This window comes from Callithrix jacchus, chromosome 6 (assembly GCF_049354715.1).
Source record: "Callithrix jacchus isolate 240 chromosome 6, calJac240_pri, whole genome shotgun sequence".
Lineage (NCBI taxonomy): Eukaryota > Metazoa > Chordata > Mammalia > Primates > Cebidae > Callithrix > Callithrix jacchus.
The window spans coordinates 158,985,381-159,010,512 of record NC_133507.1 but is presented as its reverse complement, the minus strand read 5'-3'; the positions used below and the strand labels follow the sequence as shown (position 1 = coordinate 159,010,512).

At 48.2% G+C, this 25,132-nt stretch overlaps 1 protein-coding gene across 50 annotated transcripts in view; it reads right to left on the bottom strand.

Moving 5' to 3' along the window:
- LRRFIP1 (LRR binding FLII interacting protein 1) overlaps positions 1–25,132 on the bottom strand; it is a 163,618-nt gene that overhangs the window by 82,954 nt on the left and 55,532 nt on the right. For 10 of the 50 annotated variants that reach the window (XM_078328886.1, XM_078328891.1, XM_017973850.4 and 7 more), the window contains exon 1: positions 7,543–7,745. The exons of the other annotated variants lie outside the window; for them this stretch is intronic. In XM_078328886.1, coding sequence (XP_078185012.1) covers positions 7,543–7,608 — 66 coding nt within the window. In that variant the 5' untranslated portion in view covers positions 7,609–7,745. Of the gene's footprint in view, positions 1–7,542; positions 7,746–25,132 lie in introns of those variants that run through there. 50 annotated transcript variants of the gene reach the window in all.

Sequence of the window (25,132 nt, the reverse complement as noted above, 5' to 3'; positions counted from 1 at the left end):
AAAGCAGGCCTGGTGGTAATAAAATCTCTGAGTTCTTGCTTGTTCATAAAAGATTTTATTTTTCCTTCAGTTGTGAAGCTTAGTTTGGCTGGATATGAAATTCTGGGCTGAAGGTTTTGTTCTTTGAGAATGTTGAATATTGGCCCCCACTCTCTTCTGGCTTGTAGAGTTTCTGCTGAGAGATCTGCTGTGAGTCTGATAGGCTTGCCTTTGTGGGTAACATGACCTTTCTCTCTGGCTGCCCTTAGTATTTTCTCCTTCGTTTCAACCCTGGTGAATCTAACGGTTATGTGCCTTGGGGTTGCTCTTCTTGAGGAATATCTTTGTGGTGTTCTCTGTATTACCTGGGGTTGAATGTTGACCTGCTTTGCTAGTTTAGGAAAATTTTCCTGAATAATATCCTGAAGGGTATTTTCCATCTTGGATTCATTCTCTCCGTCGCATTCAGGTACACCTATCAAACGTAAATTTGTTCTTTTCACATAGTCCCACATTTCTTGGAGACTTTGCTCATTCCTTTTTATCCTTTTTTCTCTAATCTTTTCTTCATGTTTTATTTCATTAAGTTGGACTTTGACTCTGATATCCTTTCTTCTGCTTGAACAATTCGAGTGTTTAAACCTGTGCATACTTCTCGGAGTTCCTGGATTGTATTCTTCAGTTCCATTAATTCACTCATACTCCTCTCTAAGTTGTCTATTCTCAATAGGATTTCATCAACCCTTTTTTCAAAGTTCCTAGTTTCTTTACATTGGGCTACAACATGGTCTTTTAACTCACTGAAGTTTGTTATTATCCATTCCTTGAAGAGTGATTCTGTCATCAGGATGTACTCGTTCTCCATCAAGCCTTGTTCCATTGTTGATGTGGAACTGTGATCATCTTTAGAGGGAGAGGCGTTCTGATTTTGAGTGTTCTCAGCTTTTTTACGCTGGTTTCTTCCCGTCATTGTAAATTCATCCTCCTGTCCTCTTTGAATTTACCAACTTTCAGATTAGGTCTCTTGAGTGGGCGTCCAGGTTGTTAGTTCCCAGGGCCAGAGCAGCAGCGTTAAAACTGATGGTGCTTTTCTGCCCAGGATTCTCCTGTCGGGCTTCCTTCTTGTGTCCCTAGTAGGCGACTCTGCCTTCCTGGGGCTCCAAACCTTGGTCAGAAGGGGAACCGGTCCTGTTTACTCTGCTCCGAGAGCTGCTGCGCGGAGGTGCTGGTGGAACCGCTGCGCCGGCCACGAGAGTCCCGCTGGCCACCCGTGTGTTTCCTCCACTGGGAGATCTTCTGCTCCGTGAGCGACCAGACTTTGTCTAAAAGTGTGGCGTCCTCTAGTTCTCCGCGCCTTCCCTGACAGCTGCAATCCCGGGATGTTAGCGATCGGCCATCTTGGATCGTTCTCGAGGCCAAAGCTTAACTAGTTATTTGAAACATTATGTTTCCATCAAAATTAACTCAGACAAATTATGGAGTAGACTGTGAAATTATCATGAAATTTTATAGTAAGATGGCAGCCTTCAAAGAAGGCTTTGGCTAACAAGGCTGCCCCTGGCGGGGCCCATAGGCCCCAGGAGCCAGCACCCTGTCCTCTGCACTCAGTGGACCTGGCAGCCAAGTCCAGAAAGGCTGGGTGATGACTGCCTCTTTCAGATGGGGCTGTACTGTTCTTGGTAAAGGTCTGAGTTTATGCAGGTGGGGAATGTCCAGAAAGGAGTGGGAAGACTCAGCCACAGCCCCCAGCTTGGGCTCTATCCCCTACAGTTATGTGATCCTGGATAAAGTGCTCCATTTTGAACAACAGCCCTCATTATAGAAGGAGGAAGAGACATAAAAGAGCTTCCTTCCCCTCTGAAATTCCTTGTCTTTATGCCAGAGGTGAATTATTTGTCCACAGACTTTCTCTGTTTTGCTAATGGAGCTCTCCAGATTTTGCTTTTCAGAAGAATAGCTTCTTTAAAGTACTTCGCATACTAAAATGGCAAAACATATTCACAGGGACAAAATGATTGATGTTACTTTATCGAGGACTCACACATCGACCTATTCAAACCTCACAACGATCTTGGGCTTAGCTGCCACCCACACTGGTGCTGAGGAATAAATATGCTCTATATGCTCCACAGTATCTTCCAGACAAGCGAACTGCTACTCTTGCCGTTAATACATTTTTTTGCTTTTCCTGAGATGCATGAATCTTCATATTTCCTTCAATAGCCTCAACATGCTGGAAATACAAGAGGATGACTACCACTAACATGGACGTGCGGGACTGAGTGGTGAGGGCGGCTGGGTGTCCCCTCTGCCGTGTCCTCTCCAGGTGACAGGTTTCCTTCCAGGCAGCACATCTGGGCTCCACTCCCTTCACCTTTACCTGCTCTGCTCAAGGTTGTCCTACAAACCCCAGACCTTGAAGGTTTCACAAAACCACTGAAATGGTTTCGTCTGAGACTAAGGCTGAAAGCTCTACCAGTACCAGGGATTTCCCACGTCTGGCAGCACACGGAGACTGACAATCTTTCCTGTATTCAGCGGATATTCCCTGGAACCAGCTATAAAAGAAACGGCAGCTGTCATGTTTATCCTCCATGAACTTGTGTACTTGCATGAGGCGGGGGAAGAGCTCTATCGTACCCAGGGGGAGAACAAAAACCAAAACCACTTAAACCACAGCTGCTCTCAGGTGTGTGGCGACATAGGCAGCAGTGAACATTTTAGCGTAGTACAAAAATAGCCAAACAAGTCCCACAGCTGTTTCATTTCTACCATTATTTTCCATATGTTGAAAAATAGTTCATTGGGCCGGGCGCAGTGGCTCACACCTGTAATCCAGCACTTTGGGAGGCCGAGGCAGGTGGATCACTTGAGGTCAGGAGTTTGAGACCCGCCTGGACAACATGGTGAAACCCTGTCTCTACTAGAAATACAAAAATTAGCTGGGTGTGGTGGCACAAGCCTATAGTCCCAGCTACTCAGGAGGCTGAGGCAGGAGAATCATTTGAACCTGGGAGATGGAGGTTTCAGTGAGCCGAGATCACACCAATGTGCTCCAGTCTGGGTGACAGAGTAAGACTCTGTCTCAAAAAAAAAAAGAAGAGAAAGTTCACGGACTGACTGCTCTATTCTGCCTGGAAATGACCAGGCAGAGAACAGAAGAGTGTGATAGAGTGAAGGCTTCTCAGTATGTATTCAGGACAAGGACTTCGCTCTAAGAGGCAGCTTTAGTAAAGATACACCCTTCAGCCTCAATACTGGGGTATGGGACGGCAGGGCTGCAGAGAAAAGCAGGCAGCAGTGACCAAAGCAGCAGCCACAGCTGTCTTGACATTTACTACCTGCCAGCCCCTGCCTGCAGCACTGCGCAGTGGTGAGAATTATCAGTACCGGTTCCGAGTCAGCAGGCCCGGATCTGAACTGGCTCTGCTCCTGACCAGCTGTGAGGGCTTGGAAAGTCCCTGAACTTTCTGAGCCTCAGTTTCCTCTTTATCTGAAAAATGGAGAGAAAAGTGCTCCCCATGAGGTTACCGCAAGGGTTAGGGAAGACCTTCATATAAGACACCAGGTAGACTCAGCAGGGCTTTGGTAAATGTTAGCTACTTTTACTACTTAGTTCTTCTTTGACAGTTACTGACCTGAGTATAAATGCAGTTCAGAGGCGTTTAGAAGCACAATGAGAAGACAAGCATGCTAAGGCACCCACCTAGCAGAGCAGCAGGAAAAAGTGCCCCGGGGGAAACATCAGAGGAGGCGAGCAGAGGTTCCCAACCCACACAGAGAGCCCACTCCTTTCCCTAGAAAAATCATACACCCACTTCCCACAGACAATGAGAAAGACTGAAGGCTCACAGTGGTGATCTTCTTCATCATACAAACACATAAATGAAACATCTTGGTTAAAATTAAATCTTTGTTATGTGATTTCAGATAAATTACCTCTCTACTACAAAGTAGTTGTACTTTAGATTCAAGGGGAAACTACTTACCTAATTTTAAAGTTGTAAAGTTACAATACCAGGGAGAAACCACTGGAAGCACTGAGCACCGGCCCTTTCCAAAATGAAGGAGTGAGTCTCACAATACATATCATTTGTGTTGCTGGGTGTGTGTGTGTTTTAGTTGATTGTTTTGGAATCTGGCCGGGGGCAGGGGGATTATTCTACTGGTCTATAATCAAATACATGGCAACTCTGAATGATTAAATCTTGCATGTAGTCAAAATATTTAATTTGGGAGAAAGAAATGAATTTACTTAATTTTATCTAGGTAGTCTGAATAATGAAAGTTCTAGTAAGTCCATTCCATGAAAATAAGCTTCTTTATTAAAAAACAAAACAAAACAACAAAACTCAAATTTGGGCAGCCTCTGGTAAAAACAGTAAGGTAATAAAAATCCTCTTCTCCTGTTCCACGTCTAACATGTAGTGAGATGTAACAGACTCACTGACTGGAGAACACGCTGGTAATCTAAACATTATCGCCTCTGGGGCTTCAAGATTACTCCTTTAAATATGAGCAGATATTTTGGAAGCACTGGCATATGAGTAACCAGTCATAAACAATTCCTTTGCTGAGTCACACGCCTGATTTTTTCGGGGATAAGAAATTCCTCTTGGCCATTGCCTTTTGAGGAGCAAACACACTGCGCCAACATTTAGCCTCACAATTCTGTAGGGATTGGATAAGAATCTCACTCTAATCAGGTAACGCTCCAATCAACTTCGCTGAAACACATTTTGCAACTATAAATAACTTGATTTCCTGTGCTCAGCGTAAGTGGCAGTTGAGACTGCAGGGTTTTTTGAAAGTTGCTAAGGAGGCTTCCGCTGTATGATATTAGTTCAGAGTGAACAGAAACTGACTCTGAAAGGAAAAGGGAAATTTAATCTCCATCTCTGCCCCAGTAGGACACTCTCAATACTATTAGAAAAGACCTACCTTACTATATTTCTATCTTACCTGCCCGGGGAAATGACATGCCTAAAACACACCATATGATTCCAGGTTCTACCATCTCAGACTGAGCTAGGGCAGAGCCGGCCCACCTTGTGCCAACTTCATCCCCACATTGGTCAAGACTCCCACTCTCCCAGACCTGGGGACCCTGGGCCAGTTACCTACAATGAGATGGGGCTTGGGAGGATGTGTGTGCATGCTCTCCTCTAACAGCCTTCTCCCAGTGCTGGTGGTTTAGAAAGGCTGAGTGCTAATCGGTATGTGGAAAGAGAGGGGGTGACACAAGTCATCGCAAACACGGGGAAGTTACAAAAGCTGAGGAAATGCCGTTTCTCCACTGTCCCCATTGGAGCCTCTCCTATGGCTCCAGGGCCAGCGCCCACTTGCTGAAGCCCAAGCTCCCACTCAGATCCTGCTTTTGTCTTCTAATTGAGGTGGAATTCACCAAATCTACTTCCTCCGACCAACCCAGCTCTCCTCTGAATGGATGCGGCCCCCAGTCCCTCCTCTCCACAGGAGACCCATCTCTGAACCCACAGACACAATGCAGAACACGAACTGGCACAAACCAGTGTGAAACATCCACTACCACTATCCTGAGGGTATGCCCAGCCCATGGCCCAAGGGAGCCACTGGGTGACACCCCTTCCAATATACCCCCACCCATGGTGAACCCCAATTCCTATCATCACTTAGCACGCTTCCTTCCCCACCTAACCATTAACTTCTTAACAGGAACTAAATTTTGGTTTTGTTCACCATGTCCCACTCTGATAAAGTTTCTGTGACCATTTGCCAAGAAAAGCTCCTACAGGTTCACGATTTCTTACTATAAACGCTTGGGGCCATGCTTTAGAATTCAGTATTTCTAGACGTCAGAAACGTAGTAAGACGCGTACACCATATATTCTGGTACAACCCATAGTAGCAGCCCCTAATCAAAGACATCAACAAGACTGCAGAGAAACGCATGAAAATTCACACTGAGAGGAATAAAGAAGACCAAAAACAGCCCCCCCTCCCCACTGGGCAGGGCAAGCCTCACTGCCAAAATTCTGCCACAAACTTATAAAACGAAACCAAACCAAAACAAAACACCAATCTTCCAGTCTTCAGAGCTTATGGGGTTCTTGAACTGGGGGTGAGGGACAGTGGACCAGGGCTGATCACATGACTACTCGGTTGCACGCAGTCCAACTTTCCTCTCCCTTCTTCCCGGCAGCATCTGGAAGAAGTCATCTGAACCCAGACCCGCCCAGGAGGTTCCCAGCCTTAAGTAACAGCCCTGTAGCCAGTGCCTTAGCTGCTCCAGGTGTGCCTCTGCTGACTCCTCTGACCAGCCTGTCCGTGGCTTCCTCACATCCTGTGTCAATGTTTACTCTTCCCTTCTCCAAGGACTACAGCCCAGCAGGCAGCTCTTCACCTCCACCCGCTCCTGCCATCTATGGTGTCTGAGGCTGCTCCACAGAACCTGGGCACCACGCAGCCACATGCCCACCATTCTTCTTTCCTGATGGCGATTCAAGGGTTTCCCTTCCCAGGCCCCTAGGAACTAATTAGGTGAAGGGGTAAAAACCAGCTCCAAAGGGCTGGCCTACTGCCAGAGTTTTAAATGAGGTCACAGAAAAAACACACTAAAATGGACATTGAACAAACAGCCACCTTCTGAGACAAGCAAAGAACTGACTCTTCAGCATGCGTTCACCAAACCCTATTTCTACACCTCTCTCCGGCATTTCCTAGTAAGTCTCCCAAGGTCAAGGCAGTCTGATTCATCTCAAATCTTCCACACACGCCCAGCTGATGATTAATTTCCACCTGATGAAAGAGTGATTGTTTGGGGCTCATACTTTTACCAAGATCCCACGAACACCTGATTCACTGGAAAGCTAGGGTTTTAGATTTTCCAAAGGGCAACCTTTCACTTTTATTTCCATGTATGTTCAACCACAAGCTGCATGAAATGTGTACTTGCAAACCCTCCCCGCCTCATCCCCTGTTCAATTTTAATGCTGAATACAGCCAAGGTCCCACGACTGCATACCGAGCTGGACAACGGCAAAACCTACAGAGGCAGGATCCCGTCCGGGCTGGGCAGGCCCGGGAGAGCAGCCAAAGTGGGTCTGGGGTCTGGGGTCCGGGGTCCTCCGGGGAGGCGGTTTTCAGGTGCTGAACGCGATGAGGGCTCCAAGCACCGCAGCCACTCGCCGGTGGTCCCAACCGCGGGTGAGGGCACGGGCTCTGGGCACCCGGTCCTGGGTGCGGCATTTTGTAAAACAGCAAACCGGCAGCCCCGTGTGACTCTAGACTGGGCGCAGAGCTTGTCCAGCGCCCATCGCCTCGGGTGGGGAGAGACCATGTGCCTTTTCGTCCTTGGAAGGGGCGTCCCGCAATAAAATGTGCTTCACGGCGGACGAGGGGCGCCGCTCGCTGGCCACTCACGGACCCGCACCGCGCCCGCTCCCACCGCGCTGGGGGCCCCCGAAGGAGCCCACCCCTCGCCTCCCGGGCACCTGCGCCTGCCCTTGACACCGGAATGAGCAGGAAGCCCCTGAAAGCCCGCCGCGGTCAGGAAAGAAAGTTTCGGGGGCGCTTTTCCCTCACCAGCCTCTGCGCTTCCGGGCTCAGGCAGTCGATCTCCCGGCTCTGCGCGGCCGCGGGGCTGGTCATCCTGACGGGCTCGGGCCGCTCCACCGGCGGGAAACGCTCGGGGACCGCTCCGGGAGCCCCTCACGGGCCGGACCAGGGGGCGCGCACTCTGTCCTCGGAGACTGAGCCACTCGCCGCGAAGTGACGCTCACGCTTCCGGGGCAGGAAGCCAGACGGGGAGCGGGGAGAGGTCCCGGGCTGGGGCGCGGCCGGCAGGGGTGGGGCGCAGGTGGCCCAGGGCAGAGCCGGACTGGGTGGGCGGCGCGGGGGAGGCGGGGCTCGGGCGCCTCCGCCCACCTCCCCACGGCCCGCCCCGCGCCGCCTCGGAGAGTCCTGCCGGCTCCGCCCACCCGTGCCCCGCCCCCTTCCCCACCCTCCCCGACCCGTCCCGCAGGGACCTCCCATGCCCCGTCCGGGCCCGCCCCGCTGTCTATCACCGCCCACCCCTCCGGCCGCAGTCAGAAAGACAACCCGGAGGAAAAGACCCCTCCGACCCCGGCAGCAGCTCCACCCGCGGCGACCTGAATCAGCGGCTGGCGCTTGGGCACACGTCGGCCCATAGAGGGGTCTCCCCCGGGGGCGGGGCGAGGGCTGCGCCCCCCAGTCCTCTGACGTCCGTCACCCTCAGGCCCAGCAGAACTTCCCGGACACAGAAGCCTCGGCCCCAGCCCCGCCCCCGCACCCGGCCGGGCACCCAGCTAAGGCGGCACCCCGAGAAGGGCCGGCTTCCAGGACGACGCAGCTGCGCGCTCACAGACCCCCTCCTCGGCCCGGTGCGGCGGCCCTTAGGGGGAACGAGCCTGCAGGGCATGGATGCGAGCCGCTGTGGCCGATCCAGCGTCGCAGAGCAGTGGGTCCGCACCGTCCAGGCTGCGACCGTGGCAGGCTCCGGTCTCCCCCTGGGGGGCTCCAGCCCGCGCCTCCTCCAGGCACCCAACGCCCTAGTCACTCAAAATGTAAGTCCTGTGGGAAACGGTGCCCCCTTGCCCGGCTGGGGGCAGAAGCGACGGGACGACTCGCATTATAATCAGAAGGTCAGCCTGTCCCGGCCAGAGCAGGAAATGTAAAATTTAAAGCACGTTTACATTTTACAGCCCCCCCTCCCCAGTTCCCAATCCCCTTTTCTCAGCACGCTGACCCGACTTGGTAACGTGAGCGCGCGCCTGTGCGCACTCATCTTCCCGCCTTGACCCGGACCCAGGGCTTCAGCGCGGGGGCTCTGCAGGCAGGGGTAGTCAGGAGGGTGTGCACCAGGGAAAATGGGTGCTGAGGAGCCGACTTGGGAGGGATGGGGGCGAAGGAAAAGAGGGGCTGAGCAAAGGCATGGAGAACGCCGGATTGAACTTAAGATGGAAGGTGTCTGATAGCATCTCAGGCTCACAAAAGCAACTTGCAAAGATAATGCAACGCTTACCTTTTAATAGCTTGTTTTCTCCCTATAACACTTCTTTAAATGTTGTTATAACAATTCTCTCTCTTTTTTTTGAAACGGAGTCTCCCTCTGTCTCCCAGGCTGAAGTGCAGCGGCGCTATCTCAGCTCACTGCTATCTCCAATTCCCAGGTTCATGGAATTCTGCTGCCCCAGCCTCCTGAGTAGCTGGGATTACAGGTGCTCGCCACCACGCCCGGGTCATTTTTGTATTTTTAGTAGAGATGGGGGTTTCACCATGTTCGCCAGGCTGGTTTTTAACTCCTGACCTCACGTGACCTGCCTCAGCCTTGTAAGGTGCCGGGATTACAGGTGTGAGTCACCGCACCTGGCCTATAACAATTCTTGATTGTATAAAGTGCGATTATTTGGAGAAAATAATTTTAAATGTTCCCTGGGAATGTATTGTAGAAAGCAGTTAGACTTTTACCAGTGGTCACAACCTCACTGATGAGAATGATAACCCATTAATAAAACAGACTTGAGTTTGAATATTCTGATCTAGATAGGCAGATTCTCAAGCTACTCAACACCCCAAACCGTGTGACCACATCTTCCAGAGCAGGGCACTGGGACTGGCTTCATTCCTTTGGGCTGTCCGAGAGGCAGTGCCTGAAGACACCTGTAATTGCCACGAGACGCCTTTTCCTACTCCCCAGGCCACCAGTCAACTGCTAGTTATCAGCTTCTGAAAACCACACAGGGAAGCGATTGAGAAGTGAGCTCTGGGATTAAGCCACCTTGTTCAGGTCCTGGCCCTGCTACTCACTAAGGGATACTGAGCACACTGCTTAGTTTCTGTGCCTGGAGTTGCATCCAAAATCTGCTGGTGATAATGACAGTGCCCCCTGTGAGGGTGAGGACCAAAGGCCCTAACACGGGGATCCTGCTGGGCACAGTCAGGGTGAGCCGCCCTGCTAGCCTGGTGCCTGGGAGTCCAGTAAAAAGCAAACCAGCACCTGCCTTATTGCCTCTGGAGTCCCCTCTTTTCCAGATAAGAGTCCTCTTAGCAGGTGCCCCAATTCAAGGTGCTGGGCTCCTCATCCTCCTCCATAGCCGGAAGGAAGCTGGGCACCAGGCCAAGAACTGGGATGAGCCAGGCAGCAAGACTGGGCAGCCCAGGGAAGAGAACAAACCCACTGCCCACCACAAAAGCTGTGGGAGGGGCTGCTGCAGAGGATGTAGGTGGCCGGGAGGGGACCACGCCAGGACGCTCACGGAGTAAGAAGCAGCGAACTCATGAGTCTTAGTTCCAGGAACGAATGAACATTACCAGCAATAAAAAAATAATCGTTGGTTTCTGATTCCACTAAGCAGTAGCATATTAAAGAAAACTGTCGTTCGAATGCCCTTCTCGATGGGAGGATGCTACATTCTGTTGGGTTTCAGCCCAGCCAGTCCTTTGTGGTGGGTGGTCTCAGAATCATTCCCAGCTCAAGGGCAGAGTCTGTTCTGTAAGTTGCATGCTAATACATTTTTCTTGGTGTTTTTAGATCTCAGAGCCCCAGAAATAAAGTATAGAGGGTCCACAGTTGCCTCCCAGTTTTATTAGGATGGTGCAAAAGTAACTGTGGTTTTTGCCATTAAAATTAATGGCAAGAAATGCAATTACTTTTATACCAACCTAAGTAATACAAGTAACTTTAATGTCCCCTTCTTGAAGCCCCCTTCTGATGCAGTTTTCCCTCCCACCCCCAGCTTTTTTTTTTTTTTTAACTTACAGCAAGGTCAATTGTGAGGGTGGTGAATGAGTGACTGGAACCCACAAACATGACTCTGGGAACACTCCGTCAGAAGTCAAGGCGTAGCTCTGAAAGGTGGCATTTTATAGAAACATGGAGGTACACAGAATGTTCATCTCAGTACTCACAGCTCTAAAGATTGCTTGGCAGAGTAATATTAAATTCTTCACCTTGAAGACAAAACTAAAACGACCAAAGAGTCTGTGAAAGCCAGACAAGAATCCCCAGGTTTTCATTCTCAGGAAGGTTAGCAGAAAAAACCCGAGGACACTTTGGAAAGGTCTGAGCAGTGTGAGGGGTGGTGGGGGCAGGGAAGGGGGGGTGCGGCCTCGGAAGAGGGTGCGTCTGGGGCCTAGGCACAGTAACTCACGCCTGTAATCCCAGCACTTTGGGAGGCTCAGGTGGGTGGATCACCTGAACCCAGGAGTTCGAGACCAGCCTGGGCAACATGGCAAAACACTGTCTTTACTAAAAATACAAAAATTAGCTGGGTGTGGTGGTGCAAGTCTGTAATCCCAGCTTTTCAGGAGGCCAAGCCATGAGAATCACTTGAACCCAGGAGGTGGGGGTTCCAGTAAGTTGAGATCATGCCACTGCACTTCAGCCTGGGAGACAGAGTGAGACCCTGTCTAAAAAAAAAAAAAAAAAAAAAAAAAAAGGTACATCTGGACCATGCCAGCGTGGAGCTCAGGGTCTTAACTAAAGAACTGTGAGGGCAATGACCAAGGCTTGACTTCCTCCTTTTTTCAGTAAGGCTTCTCCAGAGACAGCCCCTTCTAACAAGTGCCTTGGAATTTCTGGCCTCTTCCAAACTGCAGGTGATCGCCTGTAGACACGCAGAACTAACCTGTCATCACGGTTAAGCCCAGCGTCTCTGCACTGAGAGGGTGCTTTGGGTTTTGTGACAGGTCTGACCATCTCAGAGGGCATCCTTAAAAGTTACCAGGCTTGTGATATCATTTTGCCTTCCTCTGTGCGCTCTCAATGAAAATTAAATGTCTGAAATCTAAAAACCCATTCTCAGAAGTGTGGGAGACTCCTGAGAAAAGAACAAAAGGCAAACAGAATGGGCTAATTTTGTTCTAGGAACATCAGAATCGTAGCTTACCAGAAAATGCCAGAACGGTTAACCAATTTGGGCCACACCCAAACGTGGTTTACTTTGTCTCCATGGTACTGGTCTGTTGCTTGGTTCACTAGCTGTGCCTCCCTCTGTGGTCTGGGGCTGCAGAGACAAGCCCTTACAGGGAGGGCAGCACAGGGCTGAGGGCAGATGGGGAGGACACAGTGGCTCTCAGCCTCCCCATTAGTCAGATAACTAACATGAAGTCATTTTTCTAAATCAGAGCCCTAACGTCTGTTTTTCATGAACATGAATCACTAGCCAAACTACTGATTACAACAGAATAAATATCATTAAACCATGAGCTTACATTCATGTTATTGCTTTATTTGGATCCTTTTTTCTTTTTTTTTTTGAGGTGAAGTCTTGCTCTGTCACCCAGGCTGGAGTGCAGTGGCATGATCTTGGCTCACTGTAGCCTCTGCCTCCCCAGGTTCAAGCAGTTCTCCTGCCTCAGCCTCCTGAGTAGCTGGAATTATAGGCATGGGCCACCACACCCAGCTAATTTTGTATTTTTAGTAGAGACAGTGATTTACCGTGTTGGCCAGAATGGTCTCCAACTCTTGACCTCAAGTGATCCACCCGTCTCAGTCTCCCAAAGTGCTGGGATTACAGGTGTGAGCCACTGCACCTGGCCAATTTGGTTCCCTTTGACTAATATCTGAAGACATATTTATTAGATGTGTGGCTCATGAAATGATCGCCTGAAATTTGCACAGCACCTTTCAGTTTACAACACACTTTATCTGCACACTGAGGCTCACAAAAGTTATGGAACTTGTCCACAGATGCATGTTGGAAGAGTGAAGCTGGGTTTTCAACCCAGGTCCCCTCGGCCTTTTTACTTAGCACATGTGATGGAATGCACCGTCAGCACGCCACCTGATGCAGAGCTCTCCCTTCTTCCCAGCCATCCAGGGGCCTCACGGGGAGCCGACAGTCATCACATGGACTCAGTGAATGCCCTTAGCTGTCTTCCTGGTAGACCAGTGACCACACTTCCCACTTCAGGGGCATTGGCAAAATAGGGCACACACTAAAGTCAGTGCCAGGAGCTGGATCTCCCAGTAAGGCCAGGGGCATTAGTAGGAGCACCAAGCGGGGGAGCCAGAGCCTGCCTTCTGTCTGCAAAGAAGGTGGTACCCATGGCCAGCTGGTCCAGCTCAGGCGCAAAGTGTACTTGGCCCTTAGGCCAGGGTCCTGACTGCCTCTGGTGAAGAGAAGAGCAAGAGCATCTGGAAAGCAACAGGGAGCACGTCCCTAGCACTCAACGCAGCTCCAGTGCCAGGCTTACATATGGCACCATGCTGCCTTCCCACCGCTGCCCTGTGATCGGGGCACTAACTGAACCTCCCCTACCAACACCCTCAGCCCCCACCCCCAGGTTAAGAATGGGCTCTCCCGGGTAAGAGCACGTTCTCACCACTTAGAACATGGTAGGCACCTTACAACTGATGGGTGGGTGGGTAGAGAGATGGATGAATGGATTTCCTAACAAAATGGAGGCCTTTGATGAATTATCATGAACTCTCATTGATCTTCTGTATTTTATACTTTTGTAGCGATTGGGAATAGAAACTCTCTTTTAAAATGAACATGTCTTTAGAATATTTTTAAAATAACTACTTAGCACCCAGCAATTCATCCCATTTATTTTTCATCTAACAGGGTTTTTATTGTTTGTTTTTGCTTTGTAAATCCCTTTAGATTTTCTAAGGAAGGTGATGGGTTTGATTTTTGGTTGAACTGTATTTGAATTGGTGGCAGAAAGCCTCAGTGGAGGTAGCTAACAGGCACTTCGGCACGCAGTACCGACTGGTTAAAATCAGGCAGCATGCATAGAACAGAAAGGAGCCTGAAGGAAGGAACCTACATGGGAAGGATAAGAGGTGTGTGAGAACAAGTCAAGACAGAGAAGGGGTAGTTAGAGAATCAAAAAATAGAGGTGTCTCCTGCGAGCCGCAGAGCGAAGGGAGCAAGGTCAGGAAGGACTTTAATTTGCAGCCAGAGAAACACTGGTCATTACATTCTGCCATTAAAATTTGGCAAGTAAACATTTTCTGTGATTGTGCATGTATAAAAAATGGCAGACTGCAGCCTTGAAGGAAGGCGGGACCAAGGAAAGGGCTTTGCGTGGGGGAGATTTATTCATGTGTCTGGCGGTTTTTAAGGATGGAAGAGACTTGAGACTGTTTGGAGGCTGAAAGGACAACGAGAAAAGATGGAGTGGGTGGGGTGAGGCCTGAGAGGCTGCCCGCCAAAGGATGGGGCAGGGAGCAGGGACGGGAGCTGTGGGCGCTAGCACCATGTAGTGACTCAGGATTTGATCTGATTGTGTGCTACGTGGGAACGAGAACACCAAAGTGGCCAAGAGAGGGCAGATGACATCCACTGTGCAGGGACAGTGGATGGCAGAGTTGAGGGAGGATGAGGAGCAAGAGGACTCAGTATTGAAGGACCTGCCTCAAAATGTATGTGTCCCAGTCAAGCGCACTGTACCTGAGCTCAGAGCCCTTCCATGGTGTTCCATTATGCCTAATAATATTGCCTTGGGGTACAATCTGACATGTATTTAAAATAATTTCTAGTGTATTTTACTCTGGAATTAAGCTCATCTCAAATAATGTTTAGGAATAAGTCCATAGGAGTCTTAAATGCATCTGCTTTCCCAGAGTATCCCACAGAATTGGTGATCCGGAAGCTCATACCAGTGGCTACAGAAACCTCCTCTACACACAGTAGCCAAGGAAATGGCCGCAAACACCTCCAGGAAAGCATCTCTAAGAAAGCCAGTTCTGGGGTTTTGTGTTTGTTTGTTTTGGGGGAGACAAGGTCTCGCACTGTCACCCAGCTGGAGTGCAATGGCCTCAAGCAGTCCCAACTCAGCCTCCCGAGTAGCTGGGACCACAGGTGTGCACCACCACGCCCGGCTATTTTTTTTTTTTTTTTTTTCAGAGACAGGATTTCAGCATGTTTCCCAGGCCGATTGCAAACTCCTGGGCTCAAGCAATTTGCCCACCTTGGCCTCCCAAAGTGTTGGGATTACAGGAGTGAGCCACCACCACACCAGGCCCATTTCTGCTTTTCATGAACACAATGCACTGCAAATATCTACCAATTACCTTCTAAAAACATGACAGCTAAAATCCATTATGTATTTCTCAGTCATATAGGAACAGATTCTGAAAAGTCCCTTAAGGCAACTCTCCTGTGAAGAAAAAAAATCTATACATGCCCTCATAATAGTTCATTTAAAATGTTCAGAAGAGGTAGTGACATGGGAAAATAAGCTTTATCCTTAACAACTGTATCCATCGGCTAACAGTACACCCCACTGAGAAGAAAGCAATCATATGCTTCAATCTATACTTAGGAATAGAAAGTGCCCATTTCTTTCTTTGTTTTTGTTGTGTTTTTTGCTTTTTGGGTTTTCTTTGAGATAGAGTCTTGCTCTGTAGCCCAGACTGGAGTGCAGTGGTGTGATCTAATCTCACTGCTGCTTCTGCCTCCTGGTTTCAAGTGCTTCTCCTGTCTCAGCCTCACGAGTAGCTGGGGACTACAGGTGTGTGCCACCACGCCTGGCTAATTTTTTTGTATTTATAGTAGAGATAGGGTTTCACCATGTTGGTCTCAAACTCCTGGCCTCCAGGCTGGTCTCAAACTCCTGGCCTCAAGCAATCTACCTGTCTCAACCTCCCAAAGTGCTGGGATTCCAGGTGTAAGCCACCACCCCTGGCCAAAAAATGGCAATTTTAATACAAAATAAAAGCAATATATTTTTTCCAGGGATTCCCTTATTTATTTGGCTTTGCCTCAGGAATCCTGCCTATGAGTTTAACATTCTAGAAAAGACAGAGTGTTCTCAACAATCAGAGCCATGAAATAAATCTTTACGCTACTAGCTGAAAACTTCAGAAATCAACCACGCTACACACGTCATTGATAAATGTCATTCATCAAAAAAGAAAAGTGGGGAGGATAGGACTTCCTAACCTGAATTTAAACAGTAACCATAGCACACAGGGAAGTTTAAGGTACTCAAGGTGTTTTCAGAGCCACTAAGCTGCTTGGCTTGCAGACTGCCTGACTGAAGGGCAGACGTGGACATCAGGAACAGTGAGCATCCTTCCCGCCGAAGGCACGGAAATCCCTAAAACAGCATCCCTAAGATGATCTTTCCAAGAAAATGAATTTCCATAGAGGAAAACAAAGGCTAACACACGCTTTGGCACAACACTAAAATCAGAGGCCCGCGCTCTAAAAGAAGGGTTTGCCCCTCTGCACTCTGGCCCTTGAAATATACGTCAAAGAAGAGTCATCAACTATTCGACTACAGAAAAATGCCATCCATTTGTACAAATCTGATACCTTCAGAGAAGACTCCAACATATAACAAAGAAGCCTCACCTTTGAAAAATGAAGATCTTAGCTGAACTTCAGGGGGAGCGTAGGGAACACCGAAGAGCAGCCATTTGGAGAGACATGCTTGGCATGAGAGTGGAAATTCTGGAATAACTGGAGATCAAATAGCCACTCCTGACCACGTCACCTTTATACCCTGCGCCTCACTGGGCAGCTGCCTTGGCATGATGAGAGGGCGTGGCCCCTCAACCCACTGGAGGCTTTCCAAACGCTTCTCTGACCTGACCGTCTGGCTTGATTTTAAAAGTTGCTGAGATTCCATTGAAGCTCCCCACTGGTGGCATCCGTATCACTGTGGTGTTGGGCTTTTTGGGAAACTCTAAGATGAATGAAGAGCAGGGTCCCTCATCCTCAGCACTATGGATGTTTGGGGTGGCAGGGTTCCTTGTTGTGGGCAGCTGACCTGTGCATCACAGGATGGCTAGCAGCATTCCTGGCTCCACCCACTAGATGCTGGCAGCGTTCTTCTCCCCAGCTGTTACAACCAAAAATGTCTCAGATGTTGCCAAGTGGCCCTGGATCTAGAGGGACCTGTACCTGCATCCAAGGTGCCCACACTGTGAAAGCACATTCACGCCTTAGCTTACACAGCTGGATTGGGCCCCAACAGATCCACAGCAAAGCAGGCACAGAAATAATGGTCAAGACGGGGATAGGTGCACATAGCAGCTAACATCTGTTGCCTTCTTTTCTCATCCAGTGAGAACTCAAAGGCAGGGCTGCTTGTCAGGAACTGCAAGAAAGCCAGCGCCAGGAGCACTGCAAGACAGGAGGTGGGGGTCACAGGGTGGGAAGTGGGAAGCTGAGATTTCAGATGTGCTGTGGTCACACCAAGGGGTGTCATCCTGGAAGAAAGAACAGCTGAAGTGAGGAGATCAAAGAACTGGATTTTGCTTCCTGGCACTTCTGGGAAGGCCCAATCCAAGAGTAAGCTGACAGGAGAGCAATTGACCCTGCGCCCCTACACAGAGAATGCAAATGACCTGTGCAGAAGCCTCGAACCTCCAAAGCAGAAGTCTGGCAGCTCATTAGATTTGAGCTCCTGCTCTGCCATTCACTAGTCTGTAGTTTCAAGGAAATCCCATGACACCTTCCAGCTTCCTGTGTAAAACAGGGGAAGACACAGCCAGCAGACAGGACTGCCCGGAGGCCTGCAGATAACAGGGGCCCTGAGCCTGGTGTGAGCAAGCACATTGTTCTGTTGCAATGGCAACAGATCCTGTCTGGCAGCTCATTCCGTCTGTTATTTGACCATACACTAATTAATTTTCCTGCAAAACGAGGGACTCTGGAATTATAATTTACATCCAGGTTAGAGAAGTTGTGGTAAAGTCTAGTGTCACTCCATCAGCTCGGACTAAGTTTAAAATGTCCTCAGTGCTTTTGGTGCACTCAGGGAGCTTCTGCCCTCTTTCAGGCAGCTGTACCCCTTGGAGCCCAGCACTGTGTCGTTGCTTTATGCTATTCCCAAAGTCAAGCTTGTGGCATTCTTAGTCCTCAAACACAATTAAGTATAGGACTGCAGCCAGCCATGGCTGCAATCCCAGCACTTTGGGAGGCTGAGGCAGGCAGATCACCTACGGTCACTAGTTTGACACCAGCCTGGCCGACGTGGTGAAACCCCATCTCTACTAAAAATGCAAAAATTAGCCAGGCCTGGTAAAGCAGGCCTGTAATCCCAGCTACTCAGGAGGCTGAGGCAGGACAATCGCTTGAACCCAGGAGGCAGTGGTTGCAGTGAGCTGAGATCGCACACTGTGCTCCAGCCTGGGAGACAGAGTGAGACTCCATCTTGGAAAAAAAAAAAGCACACGACTGTGTAAAGGGCATAGGCACACCAAGACCAGGAGGACATGCAGAATAAACAGGGCTGCTCTGCCGAAGATGACTGTGGAGTCTTAAACGTTGCTTTGTGAACACGCTTGGACGTCGTCAGAATGCTCTTTTTACAATACTCAGGCTAAGGAACTTGGGACTTTATTCAGGACGCAGTAAAAGACCCACCAAAAGTATCTGAATGGGGAGGTGAAACTGGGTTTGAATAAAGAAACTACAGGCTGCAAAAAAGTTGAAAATCACCCGTTATGTTTTTTCAAAAATTTCTTGGCCAGCCTCTCCATTTATTCTTCCAGATTAACTCTGGGGTCTATTTGGTTTTTCCTTTTTGTCATTGTTGTTGGTGACACAGGGTCTCACTGTGCTGCCCACGCTGGAGTGCAGTGGCATGATCATGCATGGCTCATTGCAGCCTCCACCTCTTGGGCTCAAGTGATCCTCCCATCTCAGCCTCCCGAGTAGTTGGGACCACAGGCATGTGCCACCACGCCTGGCTAATTTTTGTATGTTTGTAGAGATAGGGTTTCACCACGTTGCCCAGGTTGGTCTCCAGCTCCTGGGCTCAAGTGATGGACCTGCCTCAGTCTCCCAAAGTGCTGAGTTTACAGGCATGTGCCACTACACCTGGCCTGGAGTCTATTTGTCAAGTGTTCAACCAACCTTCCCTTGTAAACTGAGATTTTATTTGAAATTCATTATAGGGTTGTCCCTCAGTGTTCAAGGGGCATTGGTTCTAGGACCCCCTCCAACCGCTGGGATACCAAAATTGGAAGATGCTCAAGTCTCTGATATACATGGCGATTATTTGCACATAATCTCTGCATGTCCTCCTGTTACTTAAATCATCTCTAGGTTCCTTTTCATACCTAATACAATGTAAATGCGATGTAAATAGTTGTTAGGCTGCATTGTTGAGAGAATAATGATAAGAAAAAAGTCTGTACATGTTTAGAACAGAGGCAACCATCTATTTTTTCCCCAAATATTTTCTTATTTATTAATTGTGATGGGGCCTTGCTATGTTGACCAGGCTGATCTTAAACTCCTGACCTCAAGCGATCCTCCCGTCTTGGCCTTCTAAAGTGCTGGGACTGCAGGCACAAGCCACCATGCCTGGCCAGCCATCTCACCCAGCCTTTCTTTTTTTCCCAAATATTTTTGATCTGAGGTTGGTTGAATCCGTGGATGTGGAACCCACAGATACAAAGGACCGACTGTATTTATCAATTATTTGGGGGTGGATCTGTGTCTCTTCAGTGTGGAGTTTTCTTATTCAGAGACGAGGTTTTGCTGTCTTCACTTTTCAGTTGACTACGTCCTTCAGGAGATTATTATGGTCTTCATACAGGCGCTGCATAGTTCTTTATTCCCACATGCAACTTTCAATGTGATGTTATCATTTTTTCCATTATTTAAAAAGTCAGGCTGGGCACAGTGGCTCACACCTGTAATCCCACCATTTGAGGGGCCGAGGTGGGTGGATCACTTGAGGTCAGGCGTTCAAGACCAGCCTGACCAATATGGTGAAACCATGTCTCTACTAAAAATACAAAATTAGCTGGTGTGGTGGCACATGCCTGTAATCCCAGCTACTTGGGAGGCTGAGGCAGGAGAATCGCTTTAACCTGGGAGGCATTGGCTGCAGTGAGCTGAGATTGCACCATTGCACTCCAGCCTGGGTAACAAGAGCGAAACTCCGTCTCAAAAAAAAAAAAAAAATCATTATAGTAGAATATAGGAATGTTTTGGTTTTTTGTTTATGTTATTACAAACTATCGTACTGAACTCTCAGTTTGAGACTGACTTTTTGGATTAGACATATACATAATCTGCAAGTATTTACAAATTCTTTTTTTGAGATGGAGTTTCACTCTTGTTGCCTGGCTAGAAGGCAATGGCGCGATCTCAGCTCACCGCAACCTCGGCCTCCTGGGTTCAAGCAATCCTCCTGCCTCAGCCTCCTGAGTTCGTTGGGATTACAGGCACATGCCACCATGCCTGGCTAATTCTGTATTTTTAGTAGAGATGGGGTTTCACCATGTTGGTCAGGCTGGTCTCGAACTTTTGACACCAGGTAATCCACCCACCTCAGCCTCCCAAAGTGCTGGGATTACAGGCGAGCCACCGCGCCCTGCGTATTTCCGAATTTTGTCTACACCCTTTCAGTAGTTATATGGCTGATTTTTTCTTGTTGGGTATGAACATCAGAACTGCCATTATCATTATAATTTTACAGTTATCCTTGATCTATTCCTTCTTTCTTAAATTACTCTACAATTAGAGAAATAACGAGGACACAGCAGCTTTGTGAGTCGTGCTTGCAGTCTAATTACACAGTACAGAACTCAGGCTTGTCAGAACTTAAATAGCATCTAAAGTTGCCTATAACATAAACAGAGAGTCGTGTTGCAAGGCAGCTGAAAGGACGCAAATTACACGTCTCACAAGACACTCTTGCCTAAAGGCTAGAATCTAACTCAGGCCAATGGAAGATTAACCTGGAGAAGGAATAATACTTAAGTCAGTGAAAAGTTATTTTTATTGTTGATATTGGAGAACAATTGTCTGCTGTGGTGACAGGCACGGTGGAGTAATGTCAGGGAGCACAGATTCTGGGGACGCTGTGCCTAGCGGGAATCTTCAGTGCTGGGCAAATTACATATCCTCTGTTTGTGTTTCAGTTTCCTCATCTGTAAAATGGGAGTGACAATGGTACCCAGTTCCCAGGGTTTATAAGGATGAAATGAGTTGTTATTCATAATCATTATTTAAGTAAATACAATACTAGAGATGTAAGTGCAGTGAAGTTGTCTGGTTTATATAATGCAAGCTACAAAATAGTTTGAGGGGTCAGGTGCTGTGGCTCACATCTGTAATCCCAGCACTTTGAGAAGCCGAGGCAGGCATATCACTTGAGGTCAGGAGTTTGAGACCAGCCTGGCCAACATGGTAAAACCTTGTCTCTACTGAAAAATAAAAAAATTAGCCGGGCCTGGTGGCAGGTGCCTGTAATCCAGCTACTCAGGAGGCTGAGGCAGGAGAATTGCTTGAATCTAGGAGGCAGAGGTTGCAATGAGCTGAGATCACTCTACTACCCTCCAGCCTGGGCCACAGAGTGAGACTCTGTCTCAAAAAAGGAAAAAAAAAAGTAGTTTCATGAGCATTTAATCTAAGTCTGATGTACCTAGTCACACTTTACCAAGGGCTGTGGGAGCTGGCGTTTGTCCGACATAGCAGCCCCTCCCCAACCACCTTCCTGCACCCCCCAGGGCTTCTCCCTCGCTCCGCTCTGCGCAGCCTGCCGCATACACACTGCTGCAGGGAAAGAGGTGTGCTTGTTACACACGCAGAACCTCAGCAGTCACTGGAATTCTACATCCTACAGCTCTGGTAGGAGTAACTTTACTACTTTTCTAGAACAAGAGGCCTGAACTTTGCACTGGTTATTTTTTTAAGGCACCCAGTTACTTCCTAGTTGAAAGTTAGGATCTAGACAGGTGGACTTGAACTTTGAGAGCCAGATGAGGAGCGATGACGGTGCCTCTGAAGAATGGTATCGGGCAATGGGAGCTTGTTTGCTTCTCCTTTTTGGTGAAGAGACTCTCCCATGATTTAGGTTTTAGAAAAAGGGAAATGGTCTGCCCACGCTGATGTAATGGACTCAGAGTGTTAAAAAGATAAATACGTTTTTAATATAAAGCGTAGCAAAACGTTTTAGCTCTAACATTCTATAAGTACTTAAATATATGCCCTATATTGAGAATATTATATTAGAGCTCCACCTCTAACGTCCTGCACCTTCATCTCTGGGAGAAGGCAAAGGGACCCAGGGAGTGAGGAAAGCAGAAATCAGGCAGACCCCGACGTGAGTGGGAGGGTGGGCCATTGGCAGTCGTGGCCTGCGGGTACACAGGTAAGCCGTGCTAGAGGTTCCATGGGGGTCCAATGATATCAGCTGGCACAGTGATAAGGAGGCATCTGCATTCAAACTTCCAATAATTCACATTTTATTAATCATGTATTTTTTAGTTTTTTGGGTAGAGATTAGGGTCTCACTATGTTGCCCAGGCTGGTCTCAAACTCCTGGCCTTAAGCGATCCTCCTGTCTTGACCTCCCAAAGTGCTAGGGTTACAGATGTGAGCTACTGTGCCTGGCCTTCCAATAACTTATATTAAATGGACAAAATAATTTAGTCTTTTGTAGGTAGAAGCAAACCAAGTCTCCACTGGGGGCTGAATGGAGAAACACAATGTGGTATATATACACAGTGGAATTTAACTCAGACTTAAAAAGGAAGGAAGTCCTGTTACGTGTTAAAATGTGAGAAAACCTTGAGGACATCACGCTAAGTGAAATCAGCTAGTCACAAAAGGACAAAGGCTCTATATGATTCCAACTAGATGAGGTACCACATATAATTCACCAAGACGGAGCAGAATGGCGGGTGCCAGGGCTGGACGGAGAAGAGAGTGGGAGTCAGTGTTTAGTGGGGACAGGGTTTCAGGTCTGCAAGAGGAAGAAGTTCCGAGGATGGCCTGTGGGACTGGCTGCCCACCCGCATGCATATACTTCATGTCACTGAAATGTACACTTAAAAATAGTAATGACGGTAAACTGTGTTATGTGTATTTTAGCACAATTTAAAATTAATTTTTAAGAAAACAATTTACCCTTTTGTTTATGCAATATCACAAAAGGAGGAAGATGAAAGCCAGCAGTTTCCCCAGAAACCAGAAGCCAAATGGTGTGACTCCAACAGACTCCACATGAAATCAGCCACACCAAAGGTCAGGAGTTCTGTGGGGAGAGAAACCTTCAGAGAAGGCAACCAGGGCATGCAATCTCCTGGGCCAGGCGCAGTGGCTCACGCCTGTAATCCCAGCACTTTGGGAGGCTGAGGTGGGCAGATGCTTGAGACTAGGAGTTTGAGACCAGCCTGGCCAACAGGGTGAAACCTCATCTCTTCTAAAAATACAAAAATTAGCTGGGCGTGGAGCATGTCTATAATTCCAGCTACTCAGGAGGCTGAGGCATGAGAATTGCTTGAATCCAAGAGGCGGAGGTTGCAGTGAGCGGAGATCGTGCCACTGAATTCCAGCCTAAGCAGCAGAGTGAGACTCTGTCTCAAAAACAAAACGAAACAAAACAAAACAAAACCACCCACAGAAATAAAACCATCTCCCTACCATGAGCCCTCCACATTTGAAGTTCATGGAAATAGAAAGCTGTTATGCCCCACAGGAATTTTCAGGTCTCACTAGAAAAATAACCATAGGGGCCAGCAAGATGGGATTCAACATCAACAGTTGCTGGTCTAATTTTTCAAAACGGAGGAAAGGAGGCAGGCTGGCATCATGCAACACTGCTTGCATGAAAGTATGTACATTTAAACCATGTAACATGATTTTATTGCGAAAGCAAAGCCCAGCAGTAATGATTTGCATTAATCAACTTCATGGAGACAGAAAGTAGCATGGGAGTTGCCAAGGGCTGGGGAATGCAATGCCCATTCTACCTTCATCTCCGTGAATTTGGGGAGTCAGTGTTTAATGCCTTCAGAATTTCAGTTTGGGAAGATGGAAAGGTTTTGGAAGTGGAGGATGGTGATGGCTGCACTTAAAACCATTGAAGTGTACCCCTAAAAATGGTTAAAATGGTAAATCTTATATATACTTATCACAATACAGTTACTTGACGTTAAAAGTTTTACATGATAAGAAAAGGGCCAGGTCAACCTGCTATTTTACAGCATTCTGTTCCGCTATAAAAACTGTTTATGACAAGCATGAAGCAGAATTGGAAATGTTTATGACAGTGGTGTGTGTGTGTGCACGCTCCAGTTATAGCTCTGCAAAAATAAACAACACCAAAGGCCCCAAGGAAACACATCAGAATGGAGCCATGGCTGGCTTTATGTCATAAAGAGGACAGAGATCATCTTTTCTTTCCTCCTCTTTTCCAGTGTTTTTTTCCATGAGCAGGTACTACTTTTAAAGGGGGAAAATAACAAAGTTCATTTTGTCCCATAACTTCATTTGAAAAGAAAGGGAGGAAGAACGGAAAGAAAAACCTTTATGTTTTGTCTTCCTAGAGGCTTTTAAACCCAGCCCAGGAAGTTAATCAGGCTGGCAACTGCTTTCAGCTCTCCTGTTTTTTGTGTAATGGATCCCCCAGCAGCTTGTGGGGCATTCTTGGAATAATATTTTTAAATGCATGTAACAAAACATAGGGGTACAAAGGAAATGGATTATTCTGAAACACATTGTCAAAAAGTATTTTTAAAGCCTGCTACAGTGTATCAAGCAGAGCCAAGTCAGGAAGAAAGAAATTACACCAGTGATTTGAATAGAAGCAATAAGGGGAGCCACTAAACAGGTGTCACATGGCTGAAAATGCAGCCGGGACCTCATGTACCCTAGAGGCGTCATCTCAGGAACAGCTAGGGCCGGGGACAGACCCCCAGGTAAGGGTCCCAGAAGGCTTGGAGCGGGGACCTGGACCTCAGAGTAGGGGCTCAGACAGGACTGATGAGGGGTGGTTTCTGGAAGTGTGACAAACACTAGAAACGGAACCAACAGCTGCTGCCAGGGCCAAGTCCCGTTGCTGGGGTGACGCTCATAGAAACAGGAAGCAAGCAGGAAGCAGCATGCTCCAGGCTCCCTCCTCCCACTGCCCGGGCTCTCTCTGGTGCTCCTGGGGGCAGGGCCCAATAGGGCCCAGCTCTGGCTCTGTGGCAAGAAAGGGAGGGTTTGCAGTGGAGAGGCAACCGTTCAACGGCCAGCACGTGCATGCACGTCCTTATCCCACCAAATATCAAGAGTGATGCATGCCAACCATTTCCCCAGCTGTCTGCAACGACCGTAAAGTCACGTAGAAATACCTGTGCTTGCTATTGGTGCTGAGGTCACACGTACTTCTAATATTACTGAAGGTTTCTGCCCATATTCCTAATGGAAGGTAATGCTACCCTTTTATTCCTATCCAATTTCAG